The sequence below is a fragment of the Daucus carota genome, chromosome 2 (genome assembly GCF_001625215.2).
Source record: "Daucus carota subsp. sativus chromosome 2, DH1 v3.0, whole genome shotgun sequence".
In the NCBI taxonomy this organism is placed as follows: domain Eukaryota; kingdom Viridiplantae; phylum Streptophyta; class Magnoliopsida; order Apiales; family Apiaceae; genus Daucus; species Daucus carota.
The window spans coordinates 45,625,043-45,647,198 of record NC_030382.2 but is presented as its reverse complement, the minus strand read 5'-3'; the positions used below and the strand labels follow the sequence as shown (position 1 = coordinate 45,647,198).

The window sequence follows — 22,156 nt, the reverse complement described above, 5'->3', positions numbered from 1 at the left end:
AATTTAGATTATCATTTCGGTGAATATAACAAAATAATACTGACGCTTTAACAATTAACTTTTAATTAGGATAAAAAATAGTAAATATACGGTTTTAACATTCTATTTATTTCAAAAATTATTAACATTAAAAGTAATATGTAAAATATTTCTGAAATCAAAAATATTTTTTAATTTAGGTTTTATATATTAAAAATAATTTTGATATAATTTATAAGTCAAGGTATTTATAAAATTGATGACATTCTAAATAATAAAATCTATCAAATTATGAAATATAAATAAACTATATTATTATAAACATTATTTAATATTTAAAAATCAAATACAGAGAAAATTATATAATTTTTCATTCCGTTTTCGAATCAAAACCAAACATGTAATACAATGTAATACAATTCAGTATCATTCTTTTCTTTTCTCTTTTCCCTTTTTGAATACCATTTTGTTTTCCTAAGTCGAACCAAATGGTCACTTAGTATATTAACTTGGTCAGAATCATATATTATATTATTTTTTAAGAAATGATTTAGGAGTCTTTTCCGGATCAAGTATTGTTTTCTATTTTCAGAAAATAATATTATAATTTTTTAAAACCGTTTGTAATTATATGCTAAAAATTGTTTCTAAATAGTCACATAAAGTTAAAAACTTCTCAATCCACGTAAATTTAAAAATTTATCGATCAATAATGCTGACACCTGGATGTGTGTGTCTATATATATGTGTATGTGTGTGCAAGCCCGCGCATATGATAACGTGATTATAAGAAATTTCTCTCTTTATGCTAAAATTAGTATTTATGTAGTGTGAGACAGCTTGAACTTTCAGAATTTTACAAATTTATGATATATGTAATGGGTACTCAAATTGAGAAAGAGGAGAGTCGGAAAAACTTAAATGACTTGGTCAACTTACAATAAGAATATCACAAACCCTTTCCTATTTTACAGCTTTGTTTAACAAAACATGAAAACACATTCATCAAACGCAACACAAACTAGTTGATGTAAAAAATTTACTTCTTCAAAATTTGAATTGAATTCAATGTTATCCAAATTAGACTCCGGTAAATATATGATGAAAAAGGTCAAATGCATGGTTTGAAAAATAAAGGAAAGGGAGAGATACAAAAAGAATGTATGGATAGTTACAGTTCATCCCCTTTACAATCCTCACCCAACAAAAAAGAAGTTCCAAATGATAATGTGGTATTTTTCGCGGGTGGTGCCCCCTCCATGGAGGTGGAGCTTCATCACAGACCTTCAGAGATACTTGTAACAAATGCAGGAGGAGATTATCCTCCTACCCATAGCTTCGAAGATGTTTTAAATATAATTTACCTTGAATCGAAGAAATCATGGGCTATCGCAGGTCCAATTGCGTTCAATATTCTTTGTAATTATGGGATTAATGCCTTCACAACTATATTTGTTGGACATATTGGAGATGTAGAGCTCTCGGCTGTTGCAATATCTTTGTCTGTTATAGCCAATTTCTCATTCGGATTCTTGGTTTGTTTCGCGTTTTCATACTAGTCTACCTCAAAATTCAAATTTATTTATTGTATAAAGTCATCCCACACAAATAATAATGAATGGAATCCGAATAGGAGAAGGATCTTCTTATTCATTTGAAAATATCTTATACATATCCATACAATTTTTTTAAAAAAAAACTGGCAAGACATGTTTCGTTTTTTTTCTACATCATACATAATCTTTAATTGTTTGATGAATGATTGACAGTTTGGTATGTCAAGTGCACTGGAAACACTATGTGGCCAAGCGTATGGAGCAGGACAAGTTGAAATGCTTGGAATTTACATGCAAAGATCCACGCTAATCATGCTAGTTGCTTGTATTTTCATAACACCACTTTACACATATTCCACACCTCTCCTAAAACTCCTTGGACAACGTGAAGATATAGCCGAGCTTGCCGGGAAATTCTCAATCCAGATTATTCCTCAAATGTTCTCTCTAGCAATAAATTTCACAACCCAAAAATTTTTGCAAGCCCAAAGTGATGTTAGTGTTCTAGCTTGGGTTGGTTTTGTGGCCCTTTTATGGCACATTATCATATTGTATATGTTTATCCAAGTGTTCGATTGGGGTACTACCGGAGCTGCTGTAGCGTATGATATTTCAGGATGGGGGATATCAACGGCTCAGGTCATATACATTATTTTTTGGTGTAAGGATTCATGGGCGGGTTTCTCATGGTTAGCATTTAAGGAGCTTTGGGAATTTTCTAAGCTTTCGGTGGCTTCAGCTATAATGCTTTGTTTAGAGATGTGGTATTTTATGACTATCATCGTTCTTACTGGACATCTTGAAAATCCAATTATAGCAGTAGGATCTCTTTCCATATGGTAAGTTCATAAATATGGTCGTTTAGGACTTCCAAATCTTCTCTCTCTCTCACACACACACACACACATATAACACAAATTATAAGTTTAACTTATAATAATTGGTAAAATGTTTAAGACTTTATTGTGTTTGTCTTTTAGCATGAATGTGAATGGTTGGGAAGGCATGTTATTCGTTGGAATTAATGCAGCAATAAGGTACATATGAATTTATTTCCTTACGATATGTTAATAAACATGAGTGATTCTCCCAATAGCTACACACATGTTTGCATGGAGGCTTCAACTCTCTGTCAATGTTTGCATGGAGGCTTTAATCATGTATCAGTTATGAGTTTTTTTGAAATTTAAAAGCTCTGTTTGACGATTATCAATTTGCAACTAGTTGTAGCAGATTAAATTAAATTTATCGCTAAAATTAGTTGCTATGAATAACACTATTTGATAAATAATTATTTATATTATAACTAGACACGTGACGGCCCTCTAATTGTAGTTTTTTCATAATTAGCGGATTGAGTCCAAATATTGCTAATTATCAAATACCGATATTAGAGTATTCTCTAATTTTTCAAAAACTTTTAATTTCCAAACACGACAAAAAATATTATGAAGAGACCTTGTTATCAATATGTTATCTTAATATATTCAATAATAATTTTGATTTGAAAGAAATATATTAATCAGATTGTGGTATTGTGATTAATATGATTATTCTATTTTGATAGTGTTAGAGTGGCTAATGAGCTAGGATCAGGGCATCCAAGAGCTGCAAAATACTCGGTGATAGTAATAGTTACACAATCTCTAATGATTGGGATAGTATTCATGTTTCTCATTATGGCAACTAGAAACCAGTTTGCTGTACTTTTTACCAGCAGTAGAGAATTGCAAAATGCTGTCGCTAAATTGGCTTATCTTCTTGCTATAACGATGGTACTCAATAGTGTTCAACCTGTCATATCAGGTGATCACACACTGTTTTTTAGTTAGATATTTCTTTTGTATTTAATGTAATTAGTAGGAAGAAAAATTGTGTTTGGGCAGGTGTTGCTGTGGGAGGAGGATGGCAAGGACTTGTAGCTTATATTAACTTGGGTTGTTATTACATTTTTGGCCTTCCTCTTGGTTTCTTACTAGGTTATAAAGCAAACTTGGGAGTTCAGGTAACTATACATATGACATGTCTACAGTTTAATCTCCTTATATCAAATTTTAGGCGTTTATCCTTATTCATAATTATAAGCACAACACTTGTATATTATTGTTCTCATAAGCATTAATGATAAAGATATGCTTTTGAAAATAATTGATGGCAGGACCAAAATTTCGCAAATTATATTGAAAGATTCGCCTTTAAAAATAATTTAAAAGAGAGAAGATTTTTCCTAAATTATAATAGTTCAATCCTTCCCTTTCATTTCTCTTATCATCCAAGTGTCTTCTTATTTGATCATGACTTTGTATGTGTTTGATGCAGGGGATATGGATTGGCATGATCTCTGGGACTTTCCTTCAAACTATAGTACTCTTGGTAATAATATGGAAAACTAACTGGGACACTGAGGTAACAACATTTATTCGATGAAAAAAATTCACAGTTTTATACTCTAAGTTTTACTTCTTGCAGATGTCACTTTCAAATAATAAATTTTAGATATCAATCCTCGAAAATTTTAATTTGTTGCAACTTCACCCTATGTGCTTAACTTGCAGGTAGCAGAGGCATCAGAACGGGTGCGGAAATGGGGTGAGCCAGATTAACAAATTATCAGTTTGATTCTTGTATAAAATTCATAATTTTGTACATCAAACTATGTACATGTTTGAATGTATATATGTGTAGAAATAGCAAATAGTGTTTTTATAAAAGTTTTTATATACAATTATAGTTCGAGTACTCGTCATAAAAGATCCGACAAGATAAATATAATTTATTTTTATTAATTTTTTATTAAAATATTATACCAACATATTATAATTGAAGCATATATATCTCGTCAAAAGCTATATAATTTTTAGAAATTTTATTTGATCATACAAATTTTATTCACTTGCTTGCCATCTAGCAACATTGTGAATTAGATAAATTACGTGACATCCAAACGTATTGCATATAGAAGATTAAAAGTCCACTTTCTTCTTAATTATATGTTCATAAAACAGTATTAATGGAGGAAAGACTGCGACTCTTTTATCACCCAAGTAAAAAAGTAATGATTATTGTGTGCTCATTGACACCACTCGAAAGACCGCTTAGGCTCTATGTAATATAGACAAGGAGTGGAATTGTTGGAATACATGTATGTTGAACTACAGGGAAACAAAGATGATATATTTCTTTTTTCCTTAAAACAAAGCAAAGGACTATGTGTTGAATTCAACTCTCAGAGCTCAAACTCAAAGTGTTTGGTCCATGTCGAACAATCGGTCTAAAATAAACGCACAAAATTGGACCGCAATACACGATGCTAAGGCTATGTTTGACGATTAACGATTAGCGGTTAATTATTAGTGAATTGAATTAGCTGTTTTGACTAGTAAATTGAAGTACTTGTTTTGACTAGCAGATTTAATTAATTTTTTCGTGGGAAAGTGTTTGGTAAATAGTTGGTTGACTAGTTTGTTGTACCTTAACTAGACAAATGCAAAATTCTTAAATTGAAAAAGTTCTTCCGAATAACCTTTTCAAAATTAGTTTTTTTTAATCCAAATATATATTTCAATCCGTAACTATATCAAACATGAGTATTAGATGATTTATATGGTCAAACCTTTAGTTTTTTCTTTAACCTCCAATTTCCAAACATGGCCTAAGAGTCCACTTAGTAAACTTAAAATAAAGATTTATTATTTGTAGTGGCTTAATTGATAAATGCATAATTTTAATTGTGTATTTGGACAATTTTATAATGTAGATGACTTATAAGTTATTGAAAATTTAGTAATAAAAATAAATTTGATAGATTATTTGTTTAAATGGTGAAGTTGATTTGTTATATATAAAATCATAAAAATAAGACAAGTCGTTGAAAAAAGTACATGCTACAAACTTTTGACTTTAAACTAGTTCCTGCTTTTTTTTTAATTTTAAATTAATTGATGACTTATTACACAAAAAGATATCATCGAGTTAAAAATAAATAAAAAACCTCATATGTCGGGTTTTAAACTCAAGCAGACACTGTAATGCCAGAAACTAGACAAGAAAAAGTCTTAAATATCACAAAATTTACAAATAATGCCCAGAATAACAAAGTTTAACAAAGTTGGGAGAAATTGTCTCAGATATCATTTGGTAACGTAAATGAAATAGTGTATAAAAAAATATTTTTATCACATAGAGATGTGCATCAGTTACATATATGTACAATCATATATACATACATAACCATTGTCGCTTTCTCCTCCAAATAAATATATATCAATATATACACACATAAAAACACACACAAATACACATATAATCATCGAGAGACGACGATCCAGGACAATGAGTGCGATGATTATTCAGATGCTTTGATCGATGTTGGTGCAATCATAACAGCAGTCGATTTTGATTCAATCACCGCAACGATAAGATCGGTGAGTAATATCTTGTTTTCGACGAGAAAATTCATATTTATTTTGATAATCTTTAGTGATATTCAATTAATTGATTTGTGTGCATTTCTATCCCTTTCTTTTCGGCATTGAATTTCATTAGTCAGAAATTATTAAATTAAATAGCACTCACATGAATTGATTTTCATTCGACCATATTAAAACTGAACGAAATCCCCCCATAAGTCGGTGTCATTTCTTATACATACATAGACACATTTAAGAGACACATTTAAGATATGATACGATAACGTTTTGGACAATCAATATTGATTGAAATAGAGTCGCAGGTACCGATGTTATTCCAATCACCAAAAAAAGGTCGGTGAGTATATTTATATCTTCGATTAAAAGGATTATATATTTATTTATATTTTTTCTCATTTTTGTTATTTGTAATATAGAGGTATATGTGTATATAAATACAATTGAACGAAATAAAAGACAAATTATAGGTGAATATTACAATTTTCATATATTTTATATATATATTTGTGCAGGAAAATTTGTAAATATATATATATATATATATATATATAATTTATTTTCAAAAATTCGGTCAAATTGTATATGTGATTGAAACCTTGGTTGAAATTGATTAATTTTTAGATAATGATTTATAATTGAGATTGTATATAATATTATATCATATTTTCGAAAAAGATTATACACTCACATATTTTTTTAAAAAAAATTCCTATATCATAAGTAAATAGGTCACCGCTATAACTCAATTACATCCATCATCTTCCTGTGCATCTTGTTACTCTTGTATTTTTTCTTCCTTGATGTGGACTGCCCCACAAAAGTTAATATTTTAGTTTTAAAGTTAAAAAACACTTTTTAAGATTTGGCCTTGCTTTTGTAAACTCCGATTGCACATAGTTTGCAAATCACTGGTGCATTCATCTTTTCACCCCTACATATTTCATACAATCACTTAATCAAACATGTTTCTTTTTTTAATATTTTAACCTCACAACAAGTTACACCATCTCCAAAAACAAAGAAATTTATTTTTTCTAACTTGTTTCACACAAACTGAACCCTGTGGTTAATCAAACTATGATTTAATACTCTCAAAAAATCTATTTAATATAAATTGTTCTTAAAAACATGAATATATATGAATGGTTCGATACATCATATATATTATCTGAATGAACAACTTTTTAATATTTAAAATACAAAACCTTCTCTAATTTCACACACAAACTCAACACTATAATTTGTTTAAATCGTAGTTCGACACAATTTTTGTAAGCATCTCAAACCCCAATTTTAATCCTCATCAAAATCTACCCATCATCTCCCTAGTCTCTTCATCTCCCATCATGGCATGCCACACAAACCCCAAGAAAAACTAAATTAACCAAAGATCTATAATTCCAATTCATTTTTCTAGAAAACTAAAAGAGTTTGGTTCATAAAACTAGAGAAGTGCAAACAAACGTCAAACAAGGGAAAAAATTTATGCTAACATAATACTCCCTCTATCCCTCCCATTTCTTATCGAATGGGTTGAGCACGGAGGTTAAGAAATATGAATAAAGTAGTTGAAAAGAGAAAGAAAAGTGGGTGAAGTGGTGGGACCCACTGATTTTTAATGTATAAAAGGGAGATAATGGAGTAAAAGTAGTGTGAAAAGGAAAAAAAAATGAAGAAGTGGTGGGACCCGTTGACCATATTTGATAAGTTTTGAAATGTAAAGAATTGGATGGGACACCTCAGAAAAGAAAGTGTAAAGAAATGGAAAGGACGGAGTGAGTAGTAACAAACTGTTAGATTATTACACAGTTGAAATCCAAGAAATGGGCATGTGCATCTCCTGTTGAATAAACTTGTAGACTTGTAGTAATAGTAAAATAAAAAGTCTCTGTAGCCTCTTTCACTGTGGACCATCTGGGTTGCATATTTTCCCGCAGGATATTCAAGAACGCAGGGGTTTCTATATATGCCCCAGATCAATGTCTTCCCGCCAAAATCTTTATATTAACTATATAATCTCACCCTTTGATCTTAAGTTTTGTTACCCATTTTTTGCTTACTTTGTGCAAGCTTAGATTCTGTTTTAGATTTACTTTGTGGTTTACTGTGGGTTTCTTTTTGTGTGTGTGCATTATTGATTGATTTCACAATCTATGGCAGGGCTGTTAGAGGTAGCTGATGGGTCAAGTAACTGATCTTGATAAACTTAATGTAGAACTTAAGAGTCAAGATACTGATGATGTTTGTAACGGTAAGAGGAAGCGTGTGTGTCTCTTGAAATCACTTAACTGGGCCAGAAGAGTGGCCAATGATCCTTGTAATTTAAGATATGGGTCTATCCCTGAAAGTTCCAAATGGAAGCATTTTGGAACAAATTTTGGGTGGAAGCTATTTCTATCGCTCCGCCAGGCGATGATGGTGGAAAGAAATGGTGACTCGAGTTTTGTGCAATCTATCTGGCAGGTATATTATTTGACAATACTCTATACCATGGCATAATTACTATTTGTTCGCAATCACTTAAATCAAGGTGCCTATCTTACATGTTTGGCATTATTTTTGTTACCAATTTAATGGAACAGGGACTCAACTATTGGGTCAAGTAAAACTTAGACCTTCCTCTCTGTAATATTAATAAACTTTCTATTCTTAGTGTTTTCCTTTAGTAATGAGTTTGCGCTTGGTTTGGAATATTTGATCACAGTCAAAGACTCAAAGGTCCTTAGTAAAGGTCATTGCAAGCTCATCATAAATTATATAACTATAATGTCTACCCATAATATATCCCTTGGTCCAAGTTTCATGTATATTTAAAATTTATATAATTTCATGTATATTAAAAAATATATACCAATTAGGTAATTTGAATAACCATATATAAGGAGTAGAATTTTATCCAAGAGGATGTGTTGATCCAAAGGGACCTTGTTGACTCAAGCGGCCTTTGTAAAATATTTAGTTGTTCTCTCACTTGAGCTTGGATAAGTGTAGGGACTTACAAAGTATTTATATAAGAGGATGTGTGATTTGAAAGAACCTTGTTGCGGTTGCCCCCCCCCCCCCCCCCCCCCCGAGATTAGGCTAAGATAAGTCGAAGGACTTAAAAAAGTTTCATCCGGAAGGATGTGTTGATCAGAGAGGACCTTGTGGATCTGTGGGGAGCTTATTGACCCGAGCAGGTCTTAGTAAAAAATTAGTTACCCCCACTTAAACTTGGATAGGTCCAAGAATTTAAGTAGGTACTCTATCTGAAAGGATGTGTTGATGTGATAGGATCTTGTTGATCCGTTGGTTCTTGGTACCTTATTGACCATATGGGGCCTTAGTAAAAATTTGGTTGCCCCCCACTTAAGAGGCTTATCTGAGAGAATGTGTTAATATAATAGGATTCTTTGATTCGAGGGAACTTTATTGATCCGAGGAGGCCTTATTAAAAGTTTGGCTGCCCCTCCCTCGAATTTAGATATGTTCAAGGGCATATATGAAAGTTTTTTCCGAGAGGAAGTGTTGATTCGAAAGAATTTTATTAAAATTTTGGTTGCCCTTTACTTAAGCTTGAATAGGTTTAGGGACTTGAGTAGTTGCGGAATAGGCTTATCCGAGAGGATGTGTTGATCCTGGAGGATCTTGTTGATTAGAGGGGACCATGCTGACCCGAGGGGGTCTTAGTAAAATTTTTGTCCCCCACTTAAGCTTGGATAGGTCCAAGGATTTAAGTAAGAGACTTATTTGAGAAGATGTCTTAATATGAGGGGACCGACATGTGGGGTCTTTAGTAAAAATTTGGTTGCCCCCATTTAAGTTTGGATAGGCCAAAGGACTTAAATAAGAGACTTATTAGAGATAAGGTGTTGCTCGGAGGTGTTGATCCGAAGAGGCCCCCACTTGAGCTTGGATAGGTTTGGGGACTAAAGGAGTTTTGTGCAAGACCTCGGGGTCTTTGTAAGTATTGTCCACTAAGTCCGAGGACTTAAATGTAGGTTTTATCATAGCCTTGCACATATAATATGCTTCGCACACTTTACGCACCTCGCATGCTTTGCACGGCCTGCACCCTCTGGACCTTATGTGGGATGCCAAATTTGTGGTGGACTTGGCTGCGTGAGAATTTTATGCATTCTTTGTCAATGATGTGTGCAAGTGCTTTGGCCTCCACCTATTTAGTCATATAACGCACAACCACAATAACATATTTAAGACGTCCTGGGCAAGAGGAAAATGTCTTATAAGGTCGATACCCCTGGTGGAAAAGGGCATGGGCAAAAGGAGGCTTGTATGCGTTCTGGATCCGAACATAGTTGGGATGGTTGGGATCACCTATCTCACGGATGATATTGGGTATGTTGGGGATAGCATCGTGTAGCGTGTCACATGTAGATTTAGATGATGTTTTGGTGAGCGTGAGGTGAGGTCCCCTCTTTCTAATGCCAAATGATAGGTTTTTATACCGCCGGTCTCTACTTTCTTGGCTTGTTGGACTGGCATAGATGTTACAAGGGCTTGCAAGGGATTTGTAACATGTATATTTTGTAACTCGTAGCCTTTGTAGCCGACTTTGCAACTTGTAGGCTCTGTTGCTTGTAGGTTTTGTAGGCATTGCAACTTGTAGGCTCTGTAGCTTGTAGGTTTTGTAGGCTTTGTAACTTGCAGTCTTTGCAACACTTAGGTTTTGCGGCTCATAGGCTTTGCAATTTGTTGGCGTTGTAGGTTTTGCAGCATGTAAGGCTTTGGCATTGCAGGCCTTGTAGGCTTTCGTGACCTTTGCTATTAGACTTAAACTTGATATTTGAATATGAATTGGGCTTATGCAAAACACATACTATCAGTACTCAATGGAACCGATTTTCCATGTTCTTAATTCCGAAGTGCTAAAATTTAATTCAAGTTCATATCCCTTGATTATTTGCGTATTCCTCAAATGATTTAATTTTGTATTCCTTGTGCAATATTGCATGTCAGATGGCATAGGGTTGATAAATACTAGACATGGGTCACTAGTGCTTATCCTAATTTGGTGGTTTCATTTAGAATCTGTAAAATCTAGGTTTTTTGGGTATTGTATATAGTCTTGGAAATATGATAGTTTTAATATACTTTAAAATGAAAATATGCTGCATTTTGTTTTGTTTTTTGTGTGAAAATGTGTAGAGTTTATGAAGAAATGTTTATATTCTTACATGTAATAAGCTTCCATATCTTGTAGAAGAAACAAAAGATGCTTCCAACCATGTATGAAGAGACGAAAAGATGCAGCCAAAGGATTTCTTCTGCCAAAACATCTGAAGCAGTAAAAAAGTCACAAGCACAACATTTTGCGCAGTCCACATCTTCAAATGCAAAGAGTGGCTTCTGGCTTGAGAGCTGCAGTAAGATTGAAGGTGATGCTCAAGCAGAAATTCCGGAATGGATGGAGAACTTTTCTAGTGATTCAAAGTGGTTAGGTACACGTATATGGCCACAGGAAACAGGAGTGGACAGCCACTGTTTAATCGAAAAGGATCCTGTTGGACTTGGGAGACGTGATCTGTGTGATTGTGAGAATAAAGGTTCCCTTAAATGTGTTCGATTTCATGTTTCTGAGGAAAGGATTAGACTACAGCATGAGCTGGGCACGGCCTTTTATCAAATGCAAATTGACAAGATGGGCGAGGAAGTTGCATTATCTTGGACTAACGCAGAGGAAATGAACTTTGTGGCTGTAGTAGTAAAGTCAAAACATTTGCGTGCCAAAAGAAAAAATTCGGAATCTTCTTCTGAAGATGATGAGGGTTTCTGGAAAGAACTGCTTCAAATTTTTCCCAACAAAACTAGGCAACAGTTGGTGAGCTACTACTACAACGTCTTTCTTCTTCGGCAAAGAGCTCTGCAGAACAGGTCCACCGCAGTTGAAATTAGCAGTGACGATGAAAATAGAGTTTGAAACAACTATAAATTGCATTGGACAAACAGCGTGAGATCTCCTAAACTCAGTTATTGTTCGCCAAAAAGATTCATCTAAATTTCAGAGAATAGGTTGCAAAGTCTTGGCTATAGCCGTTAATTGCAGGATTTCTGTGGGTTATCTTGACTGTTCATGTTTTCAATTTTTCATAGCACATAAGTTTAGAAGGTATATGAAAGTTTACTCCGGATTTTTTTTTTCATATGCCCGTGGATAGTTTATAGCCCTGTGATGGCTAACAATTTCTTTTCCCCGAAGGTTAACAATTGTGTTTGGTTGAATATTTTCTCATCCTTCATTCTGTTCATTCATGATGCATGCAATACATAGTTCATGTGGTTTCATTCTGAAAGCTCAGCGAAAATTCAATTACGTGCTTTTTTCAATTTCTAGTGTTTTTTTCTTTCCCTTTTCAGAATATTTTTTAAGCATGAAACAGGGGAACTTATTTCACCCCTTTTTCTGAAATATTTCATTAAAAAATTATATGAGAATAGGAATAATGTTAGGTTTGATTATATTTTTTTTGTCACCCAACTTGATTATATTTTAAATGAAAAGGGAAGAAAACTTCATTATTATTTTTAGATGGAAAAGGAAGAAAACTAAAAACTGGTTTTCTGTTTCATAATTATGCTTCAGTATTAATGGAACATCCATGTTATTAATTATAACATGTTTTACTATATCCTCCACTTCAGCATCCAAGACATGACTAAAATAAACTCAATTTATGAGCGTATAAATTATAAGTATCTTATTTGTATTGCCTGCGTATGAATTTGTTAGTCAATTTTCCGGATCCGTTTGTATGTGCTTATTTTAAGCACTTCTGGACTTATAAGTGAAAAACGGTTTATTTGTATCATTTGATAAAATAAACAAAAGTGCTTCTTTCGAGCTTTTGAAGCCAAAAGCTAGATATCAAAAATGCTTGTTTTTTTAAACTTTTTTGATGATATGTATTTTATTATGAATTTTTAATTTTTATTGTGTATTTTTATTTATTAATAAAATTTCTTAGTTTCAAAAAAAAATCTTATATTTTAACAATTTGATTTTTATTCTTAGTTTATATTTAAATTACCAAATCTTCAATTGACTTATAAGTAAAATAAGTAAAATTATTCAAACACATTAGTAATTAATAAGCTAACTCATTTATTACTTATAATTCTTTTCTTTACTTTAAATAAAAAGTCATTTTTTTAATATTAAGTCGAACGACCCCGAACTTAAAATTCAGAATTTGAGAAGTTAATAGCCTAAAGTTCTAATGAGTTAAAATTATCCTAGTCTTGTTTAAGAAATTTGATTTTACAATCACGTAGACATCATTTTAAAAGATAATCTGTGAATATATTAATAATTTTTATACCAAATAATCGTAAACATCTGAAAATATATCAAGACACATAAAACGAAAAATGATGAGAATTCATAAACAATAAGCATTTTTTTAAAATTACGTCAAACGGTCGCATTGCCTTTGTTATATTAAAATGGTGCTTAAAACTATCATAGTATCATATAAAAAGCAGGGAATAATCTTGTAGTATTTTGATATTCACATATTTTAAGATAAAAGATAAAAAAAATAATTTTAGATGGATTTTGATATTATATATTTTGAGTTATAACATAAAAAATAATTTTTTTAGTGGTCCCTAAAATTAAAATCTTTAGAATAATCTTCTTAAAAAACAGAACATGTTTTCTCTAAAAATATGGGAACATGTATTTTTATTTTGGTATCCGACTGTCCTCTTTTTAGAGTGTTTTTATGATCTTGGTATTTTTTATTTTGTCATTTTATCTTTTTGAGAGTGATTCGATTGATGTTATGAGATCTTAAAAATCCACATCAAATTTGGTTCAATGATGAAAATCGCAAAACTCACCTTTCCCGGGGAAGATTGTTCATATTATGAACATTAAATTGCAGCTAAAATTAGTTGTGTGAAGATTAATTGTGACGCTACTAGTTTCATAAATGGTATACGTTCGATCTTTCAGAAAATGATTATAATTTTTTTTGCCAGTATGTTAAATGAATTGAAAACAAAACACTCATATATTTAGTTCGTTCATTTAAATATGATTTTGTATATATGTACAAAAGGCCCATCTGATCGGATTATATTTGAAGTTTAAATAATCGTGTTATTTAGTCAAAGTTCAAAGTTCGAATCGAGTTCGGACTCTGACCTGACCAAACCGAACTAAACTGTGCCCTATTTTTATAAGGTAGTCGAGTTTGTTTGGATTCTAAATTTTAAGATCGGGCTGAGCTTTATATTGACACATCAGATCAGATCATCGAAAACCCGAACTAATATCGGGCCAGACTAATTGGATCGGATTTTTTTCGGACCAAATTCTCGAATCCAAACTTTTTATAAAAATCCCTGCCAAGCCCACCATAAAGACACATATAACATCTATATATACACATCACTTTTAATCACCATAAAACCCTAAGTTTGTACCTATCAAAAACTTCTCCCACATAGACATAGACATCTCCCTCTCATATCATATCAAACCCCCACACACACTCCAAGAGAAAATAACAAAAAAGAGAGTTTTTCTTCCTAATTGAGAGAAATAAGTTTGGGTTATAAAACTAGAGGGGAGGGAATAAAAAGAAGGCTCTCTCTCAAATTCAAGACCTTCAAATTACCGGTAAGACTTTCCTTTCTTTCACTAATCTATATATATACATATTTCTCTACATACATCACAGATATATTTGTTTTTCAACTTGTTACAATATAATTTCTGCAGATAGCAAGCACAATGAGATAAAAATCTTGATAATTAAGGATTAAGAGATCCTAGTATTCACTCGAAAAACCATTATCATTGATAATTAATATAATTATATTAATTAAGATATATATTGCAATAGGGCAATAAGTCGATAACCATGTACAATTCGTTCGATAGATGTCCTGTTTAATAAAATTGTAAAAAAGGTCTCCACAGATATCTCTTTGGGCCTCTGTGTTTTCAATTTTTTTCGCGGGTTTTCAATAATGGAGGGGTTTCACCTTTCATATATCCCTTTTCGTAACCCTAAATCAATGGCTTCCCGCCAAAAAATATCCCTGAATCCTAGTGTTTAATCTTGAATTTTGTTACCCATATCTTATTTTGTTTTGTTTTGTTTGTGTGAGATTAGTTTTTGATTATATCTGTGCATATCTTGATTTTTATGCAAACGTTGGTTGTAAATAAAGGACATTTTTTTAGGGTTCGAATTCACAATCCATGGCAGGGCTGTCAAAGATAGCTGATGGGTCTGAAACAGATTGGCTTAAAACGCCAACAGATCTTCAGAATAGTAATTCTTGGGTAGATCTGGAGCCATTTGCAAAAGGGTCTGTTGAAGGTGGTAGAAAGGGTGACCTTAAGTTTTTGTTTGATCAAATTGTTTCGGGATTTTCGAGCGAAATATTTGGGGATAGATGTTTTAGGCCTCTACCTCCTGTGCTTGGCAATGGACAGTCTGTGGATTTGTATAATCTGTATTTGTTAGTGATAAAGAATGGTGGTTATGAAGCTGTTTCTCGAAATGGGTTGTGGGATTTTGTTGTGAAGGAGCTCGGTTTGAGTTCTGGGTTTGGCACGTCGTTGAAACTGATTTATGCTAAGTATCTTGATTCGATTGATATTTGGATGCGAAGGACTGTTAAGAGTAAAGAGCTGAAAGGTAAAGTAGGAGACAGTGACGCGTTTCAGAGTATTTTTATGATGGACTTGGAATCTGAAACTAGAGAGCTCTCGTCTGAGAATAGTGTCGAGAAGGAGAAAGATGGAGAGCAATTGCATTTGGATTTGGAGGAGAAGAGTAAATCTAACTTTACCAGTGGTGAAAAGTTCAATGAAAGGGGAAAAGGTTGGATTTCTTTGGACTTGGATTCAGGCAAGGACAATGGCTGTGACATGCTATTTGATTCTGGTGTAGTTTCTGAAGGTGAGTCCAGCAAAAACCAGGGCCCAAATGAAGAGGTAAGGAGTTCTGTGCAGTTGAATGGAAATGGTGGAAAGTTTGCTATTGTTGACAAACTTGATATAAATCTTAAGAGTCAAGATACTTATGATGCCTGTAACCAAAAGAGGAAGCGTGTGTGTATCTCGGCATCACTTAATTGGCTCAGAAAAGTTGCCAAGGACCCTGGTAATAAAGTCATTGGGTCTTTACCAGAAAGGTCCAAATGGAAGTATTTTGGAACAGAGCATCCATGGAAACAGTTTTTATTGGTCCGCCAGGCGATGATGGTGAAAAGGAATGGTAACTCAAGTGCTGAGCAATCTATATGGCAGGTATAACATTTGACAATTCTTTATACTAGAATTACTAAATGGTCATTATCTTTACTATTATTAATTATTATGTCGTTTCAGTTTAATTATATTGTATGTTAGAAAATTTCCCAATATTTTAGAATAACTCTTAGAAACTTCTCAAAATTCTTGTGAAGACTTTTTAACATGATTATTATATAGAAACTATGATCATATGTTTTTTTTTAGTAAGAACAGTCATGGGTGTTTTGTTTGCTATATCCCAATTTAAGTGATTAGAACATCACCATGCACAACATGTGGGTGCTTCATAATCCCACTAAGCTCTCGTATAAGAGCCACTTTAAACTCATCCTAGTTTGCAAAATCTGTTCATTAGTTCAATTTTAATGAACGGACTAAATAAAAAAAATAAAAAATACCTATTGGCTGCAAGTGTTGGGTTTTTTCTCAAATTATATAACCCCCCCCCCCCCCCCCTCCACACCCTTTCAAGCTGGAAAAATAAATTTATTCACATACTAGTTCAAGTTACTAATATGTCTATTATTTATTTATCAGTTGCATTACTTAATACGTTTATCAATTTGTAAAATGTTTTATTTAATATATATAGAGGGTCCTACTCCAATAGAAATTACTGATATACAAACTAAATACAAACCAATGCGATTAAGTACAATGGTAAGCGTTTTGGGACCGGGGATGGACCCCGAGATGGGCTTAGACGGGGTCTAAGTGAGGCCTGGTAGGGTCGGGGCGGGCCTAGTGGGACCTTGGTGGAGCCAAGGTTTGGATCTTAGGGTTGTCTGGAGCTTGTCCAGGGCTTGTGCGGAGCCTTGGTGAGGCCTTAGCGGGACCGAGGTGGATTCAGTGGGGGCGAGGGTGGGCCCTAGGTGGGTGATGACATATAGGAGGTGGATGATGACATATAGGGGGTGAGTGATGTCATTTTGGTATAGTTTCTCTTGGTTTGTATTTAGTTATTATCTTTGTGGTTTATATTTGAACAATTGCCTATATATAATTATTATTATATGGATATTAATTTCTACTAGGTAACACCCTCATCGATTTATTGTTAAACACATTTTTCTAAAATAAGCGGTTTGCTCGTTGATCCTTGCATCGCAGGCCTATATCCTATTAAAGATATTTTATTGTCTAAGTAATCTATTTTAATCTATTATAATATATTTTTATTTATCAAAATATGTAATATAAATATTAAATTCTAATATTTAGCACACTCTCTTCCGGCGAATCTCCTTCTCGTTAAACACGTTTTTTTCAAATATGTTGCTCCCTCGTTATTTTGAGCCGTCTTGTTAATACGTTTCTTTTGGAAAGAACACTGTTAGACATCTTCACGTTAAAATTAAGTCACTCTCTCAGTGTTTCTCGTATCTCATGTTGACAACTCACTAAATAAATTTTATCATATATTTAATCAATTTTAAATTAATGTAAAAATTAATATATACGTTTTTAAAGATCAATTTAATATGAGTTATTTTATCATTATTTTGGATTGTCATAAATAATTTTTTTATTATTATATTACTTAGCAAATAACATTTTTATTATACCCCATTAGCTATATTAAAAAAATTGTATTCCTGTAAAAAATATTCTTGTATTAGTTTTTGGTTGTTATATTCATGTAATAGTTTCTGTTTTTTTTTCATTTTTTTAAAAATATGAATGTTAGTTATTTTTCTTTAAATATTGTAGAATTGGTTGCAAATAAAACTTGTTACTTTACCGGTTAATCATTTGTTACTCTGTGATAAGTATTGTATTCCTTTTATGTTTCGTAGCCTTGTAGTTATTAGTTATGAATAAGAATCATTTTTATTTTATGAAAACTACTTGTTATTATTTATTATGCTAATTGTTGTTGGAAATAAAATTTTTATTTCTTTTATCATTATTATTTTTAGTTTTTAAGAAATAACAATTATACAAAAATCAATTCTATTCCCTTAAAATAATTTTACATAAATTAGTTTAAATTCATTAGAATTGGATATTCTGTTGTTAATTACTTTAGTATTAGTAGACAATTATTTTATATTATTTTAACCTTTACCCGCTTCACCGGCCTACATCACAAATTTAATTGCACCCCAAACATCACCTTGTTGAATATGTTACTAGAAAAAATTGATGTATTTTTAATGTCATCGACATTGACCACCCCATTTCTATCCTCGTCTTCGATATTTTTATTAGAATATTTCAGTTGCCAAGTTTGCTCCATCGTAATAAGGTGATCTTTTGCTTGTTGCTACATCCTTCTAGGGCGATCTTTCGATTGAATATTGCCATGTCTCCCCCTACAAGTTTTTCCGTAGGTTCCGTGCTCTAGCTTCATCTGCTCTATAAATTTTTTGCCTAGTCTAGCTTCATCTACTCCCTCTGCCATCTATCCTATGGATGTATTTTTTTAGCTCGTGCCTATGTGTTTTTAAGTCATATGTTTCCTTTTGTTCCATGCTTTTTGTAGGTGAACTGATGCTCCCCCGTCTAGGGGTGGCAATTGCGGGTAATAGGTCGGGTTTGGGTTGGTTTTCTTACCCGGTCCAGTTTTTTGGGTCAACCCGAACTCGACACGGGTTGAAAATTTCAATCCGAACATAACCTGTTCCGTTTTCGGTTAACCCGAAAATGACTTATTTTGAACCAAAATTTATTGAAAATTAATTATTTTGATTATATAAATTGTATTTATTATAATATTTTTAAAAATATATAAATAATAATTTAATGAGATTATATGTAAATAAATATATTTTTAATAATATATAAATATATCATAAATGTATGTAATTTTGTAATATAAACATACATAATTAATATAATATATTATATATATAAATATTTTGGGTCGGGTTCGGGTACACAGGGTCAACTTGACCCCGACCTAAGTTGTTCGGGTAAAAAATTATCCTACCCAAACCTGACCCGAAATATAAAATCCTCGACCCTAATTCGGATTTTTTCGAGTCGGATTCGAGTCGGGTTTCAGGTCGTGTCAGATTTTTGCCATCCCTAGAGTTTGCGACGACCTAAATGCAGACTAAATTTAAGGAGTTTTTCTTTTAATATATAAAGTAAAATAAATCAATTTTAATTTGTAGTTGTTAAAGTATATATTAGAAAATTGCTTGGCTCACTGACCTTTTGAGGAGGGTTGAGGGTATATCGGTGAATGGGGATGAGAAGGATGGGTTAGGCGAGAGAGGATGTGGAATGTGAAATGCGCGCCTAGGCTAGACTTGAAGGCCTTGAATGATTTAAGAGCACAATATACTGGGTTTTTTGGTCTGGTTTTCAACCTTTTTTAGATTTCTTCCTATATTAGTTGGTACAAGAGCCTTAAGATGCAGGCACATGCCTTTTTAACAGATTTTAGTTGCTATAATATACCACAATATCCTAAAGGTTATCAAAGAATTCAACTGTTAGTCTGTTGCTCCTTGCTTCACATTATTCCCTTTATTTCTTGTACCAACATCAAAATCCTTATCCACCAAATATTCCGATCAATCCCAAAAGTAACTTTAAAGTATGTCTTAGTTTATTTTACAAGTGTGTAAATATAATAGTTGAATTGTCATTAACTTGTCGTACTGGCTCGTTTTCTGATTCCTTATTTATATAGTTTGAATATCTTAGACCCCTTGTTATTAGTAATATAATGTATATTAGCTTTGATATACTTTAGAATGCAGCTATTAGCTTTGATGTACTTTAGAATGGAACTATGCTGCATCTTGATTAATTTAGTGTGGAAATCTGTAAAGATTATGAAATAAAACATAAGCACAGTACTAAATTGAATCAACTTCCGCGTCTCATAGAAGAAGCAAAAGATTCATCCAACCATGTACGAAGATCATTCTATTTCTGCGACATCAAGATACAGCCACAGGATTGTTTCTGCCAGAACATATCAAGCTGTCCTCTCTTTTAAGAAGTCACAAGCACAATCCTGTTCAGAGTCCACATCTTCAGATACTCGTAGTGACTTGGAGGATTCACTTGCCGGCTTATGGCTTAAGAAATATAGTCGTAGGAGGATTCCTGTGGGTATATATTTTCAAGCAGAACTTCCGGAATGGACGGAAAAGGCTTCTGATAGTGATTTGAAAAGGGTAGGTACACGTATTTGGCCTCAGAAAAAGGGTGTGAACCGTAACTGTTTGATTGAAAGGGATCCCACTGGATATGGGAGACGTGATCTGTGTGGTTGTGAGATTAAAGGTTCTTTTGAATGTATTAGATTTCATGTTTCGGAAAAACGGATTAGACTAGAGCGTGAATTGGGGGTGGCCTTTTATCAATGGCACGTTGACAAGATCGGTGAGAAAGTTGCATTATCTTGGAATAAGGCAGAGGAATCGAACTTTGAGGCTATAATAAGGTCAAATCCTCCCTCTCAAGGTAAGTGTTTCTGGGAAGAAATAAGTAAATTTTTCTGTTACAAAAAGAGGGTACAGTTGGTGAGCTACTACTTCAACGTCTTTCTTCTTCGGCGAAGAGGTCTGCAGAACAGGTCCATCCCAATCGAAATTAGCAGTGACGATGATGACTTGGACTTTGAAACAACTACAAATTGCAGTGGACAAACAGTGGTGAGGTCTCCTAAACCCAGTTATTGTTCGCCAAAGAAGACTCATCTGAATTTCAGATAGTAGGTTCCTGAGTATTGGCCAGAGCCATAAATTGCAGCTTTTTTGTGGGTTAGCTTGAATGTTCGTGTTATCTTGGAAGTAGAGAGTCTGTCCATCTCTTACAGCACGGAGTTCAAAAGGCATCTGTAAGTTACAGCCGTATGAACCAATGGATTGATGATTATATATGCAGATGGATTGCTAGTTTATAGCCCAGTGGTGCTTGACTGCTTGCTTATGAAATGTTTTTGGTTAAAAATTTCTAGTTTTTTCATTCATGACGCATACACACACACCCTTTCAAGTTGCCTTTTAAAAGCTCTGTGGTCTATTTGGACTTATAAAAGCACAAAGATGTGCATACCAGTTTATAAAAGGAAAGTTTTGCAAAAAAATTTAGAAAGTGCAAAATTGTTATGATGAGATTTGAGAAGAAAATGAGTATAAAAAGAAATGAAGCATTACTTCTCAAATTGAGGGTGTGATTTCTAGCATAGGGTGAAAGGAATGGAATGGTATGACAAAAAAAAAAGGAATGGAATGGATGAACGAAGGAAATTTATAAACATTTGTCATAAAATATTGCAAATTTCATTCAATTCCTTTCATATTCAAACACCCCAACCAAACACAATATAAGAGTCACTTGAAACTCTATTTAAACTAAGCTTTTTTATTTTTTTACTTAAGAGCTCATATGAAGAGCTTTTTGGAGATGCTCCTAAGTCTGTTTGTAAATGCTGTTAAAAATGTTGTGTTGTTGGAAAAAGTGCTAGTTAAAAAGGTATTGTTGTACAAATCAAATAACAATTTGTTTTTGTTTTATATTTGTTAATTTTGAATTATAATATAAAAATAAATGTTTTTTTGTGAGTTTTGACAGTGAAATATTTGACGGGTTCGTGTAAAAACTGAAAAACAATTTTTTTTCAAAAGCATGAGGGACATGCTTTTTGTAAAATAGATTCTTAGTCAAAAATTGTTATTCGAAAAAGTTGTTTTAGATTTATCAAATAATTTTTTAATTGTCTTTCAGCAAAAATCTGTTGTCTTGTAACAACAATGCCAAATGAAGCCTTATGATATGCATATTTTTAAATGATTTAATGATTTTGATCATTCATTTTTCAACAAATTATAATCGATCAATCTCAATCGTTGCCTGTAATAATAATATATATCCCTATGTTAAATCTTGACAAATTATTAATGAAAAAAATTAACAAATGGATGAAGTGTTATTTTTTTGTAATATGTGAT

General features: G+C 32.7%; 2 protein-coding genes and 1 non-coding gene across 4 annotated transcripts; all 3 read left to right on the top strand.

Moving 5' to 3' along the window:
- Window positions 1–1,142: 1,142 nt before the first annotated feature.
- LOC108207642 (protein DETOXIFICATION 35) lies at window positions 1,143–9,843 on the top strand (the record flags this gene model as incomplete). Its single annotated transcript, XM_017378076.2, has 8 exons — window positions 1,143–1,514; window positions 1,749–2,374; window positions 2,516–2,572; window positions 3,103–3,341; window positions 3,422–3,540; window positions 3,855–3,941; window positions 4,091–4,130; window positions 9,782–9,843. Coding segments are annotated over exons 1-8 (1,602 nt in total), but the record flags the coding sequence as incomplete, so codon positions are not given.
- Window positions 9,844–9,847: 4 nt separating this feature from the next.
- On the top strand, window positions 9,848–12,204 carry LOC108207002 (uncharacterized). Its single transcript, XR_010288974.1, has 2 exons — window positions 9,848–10,303; window positions 11,169–12,204. It is a non-coding gene; the product is annotated as an uncharacterized LOC108207002 (transcript).
- A 2,194-nt stretch (window positions 12,205–14,398) lies between these two features.
- LOC108206588 (AT-rich interactive domain-containing protein 1) lies at window positions 14,399–21,302 on the top strand. Of its 2 annotated transcripts, XM_017376935.2 has the most exons (3): window positions 14,399–14,591; window positions 15,162–16,235; window positions 20,084–21,295. In XM_017376935.2, the coding sequence occupies exons 2-3, from the start codon at window positions 15,180–15,182 to the stop codon at window positions 20,915–20,917; spliced, it is 1,890 nt and encodes a 629-aa protein (XP_017232424.1). In that variant the 5' UTR covers window positions 14,399–14,591; window positions 15,162–15,179; the 3' UTR covers window positions 20,918–21,295. The 2 variants fall into 2 exon arrangements, with proteins under 2 accessions (XP_017232424.1, XP_017232425.1); XM_017376936.2 differs by lacking the exon at window positions 14,399–14,591 and having other exon boundaries at window positions 14,830–16,235; window positions 20,087–21,302.
- The last annotated feature ends 854 nt before the right edge of the window (window positions 21,303–22,156 follow it).

What these genes read in the sequence shown, in the direction of transcription:
- LOC108206588 (XM_017376935.2), top strand. Translation starts at nt 15,180, where the DNA reads ATGGCAGGGCTGTCAAAGATAGCTGATGGGTCTGAAACAGATTGGCTT. An exon ending in CTGAGCAATCTATATGGCAG is followed by an intron (nt 16,236 to 20,083) that starts GTATAACATTTG and finishes CGCGTCTCATAG; the next exon opens with AAGAAGCAAAAGATTCATCC.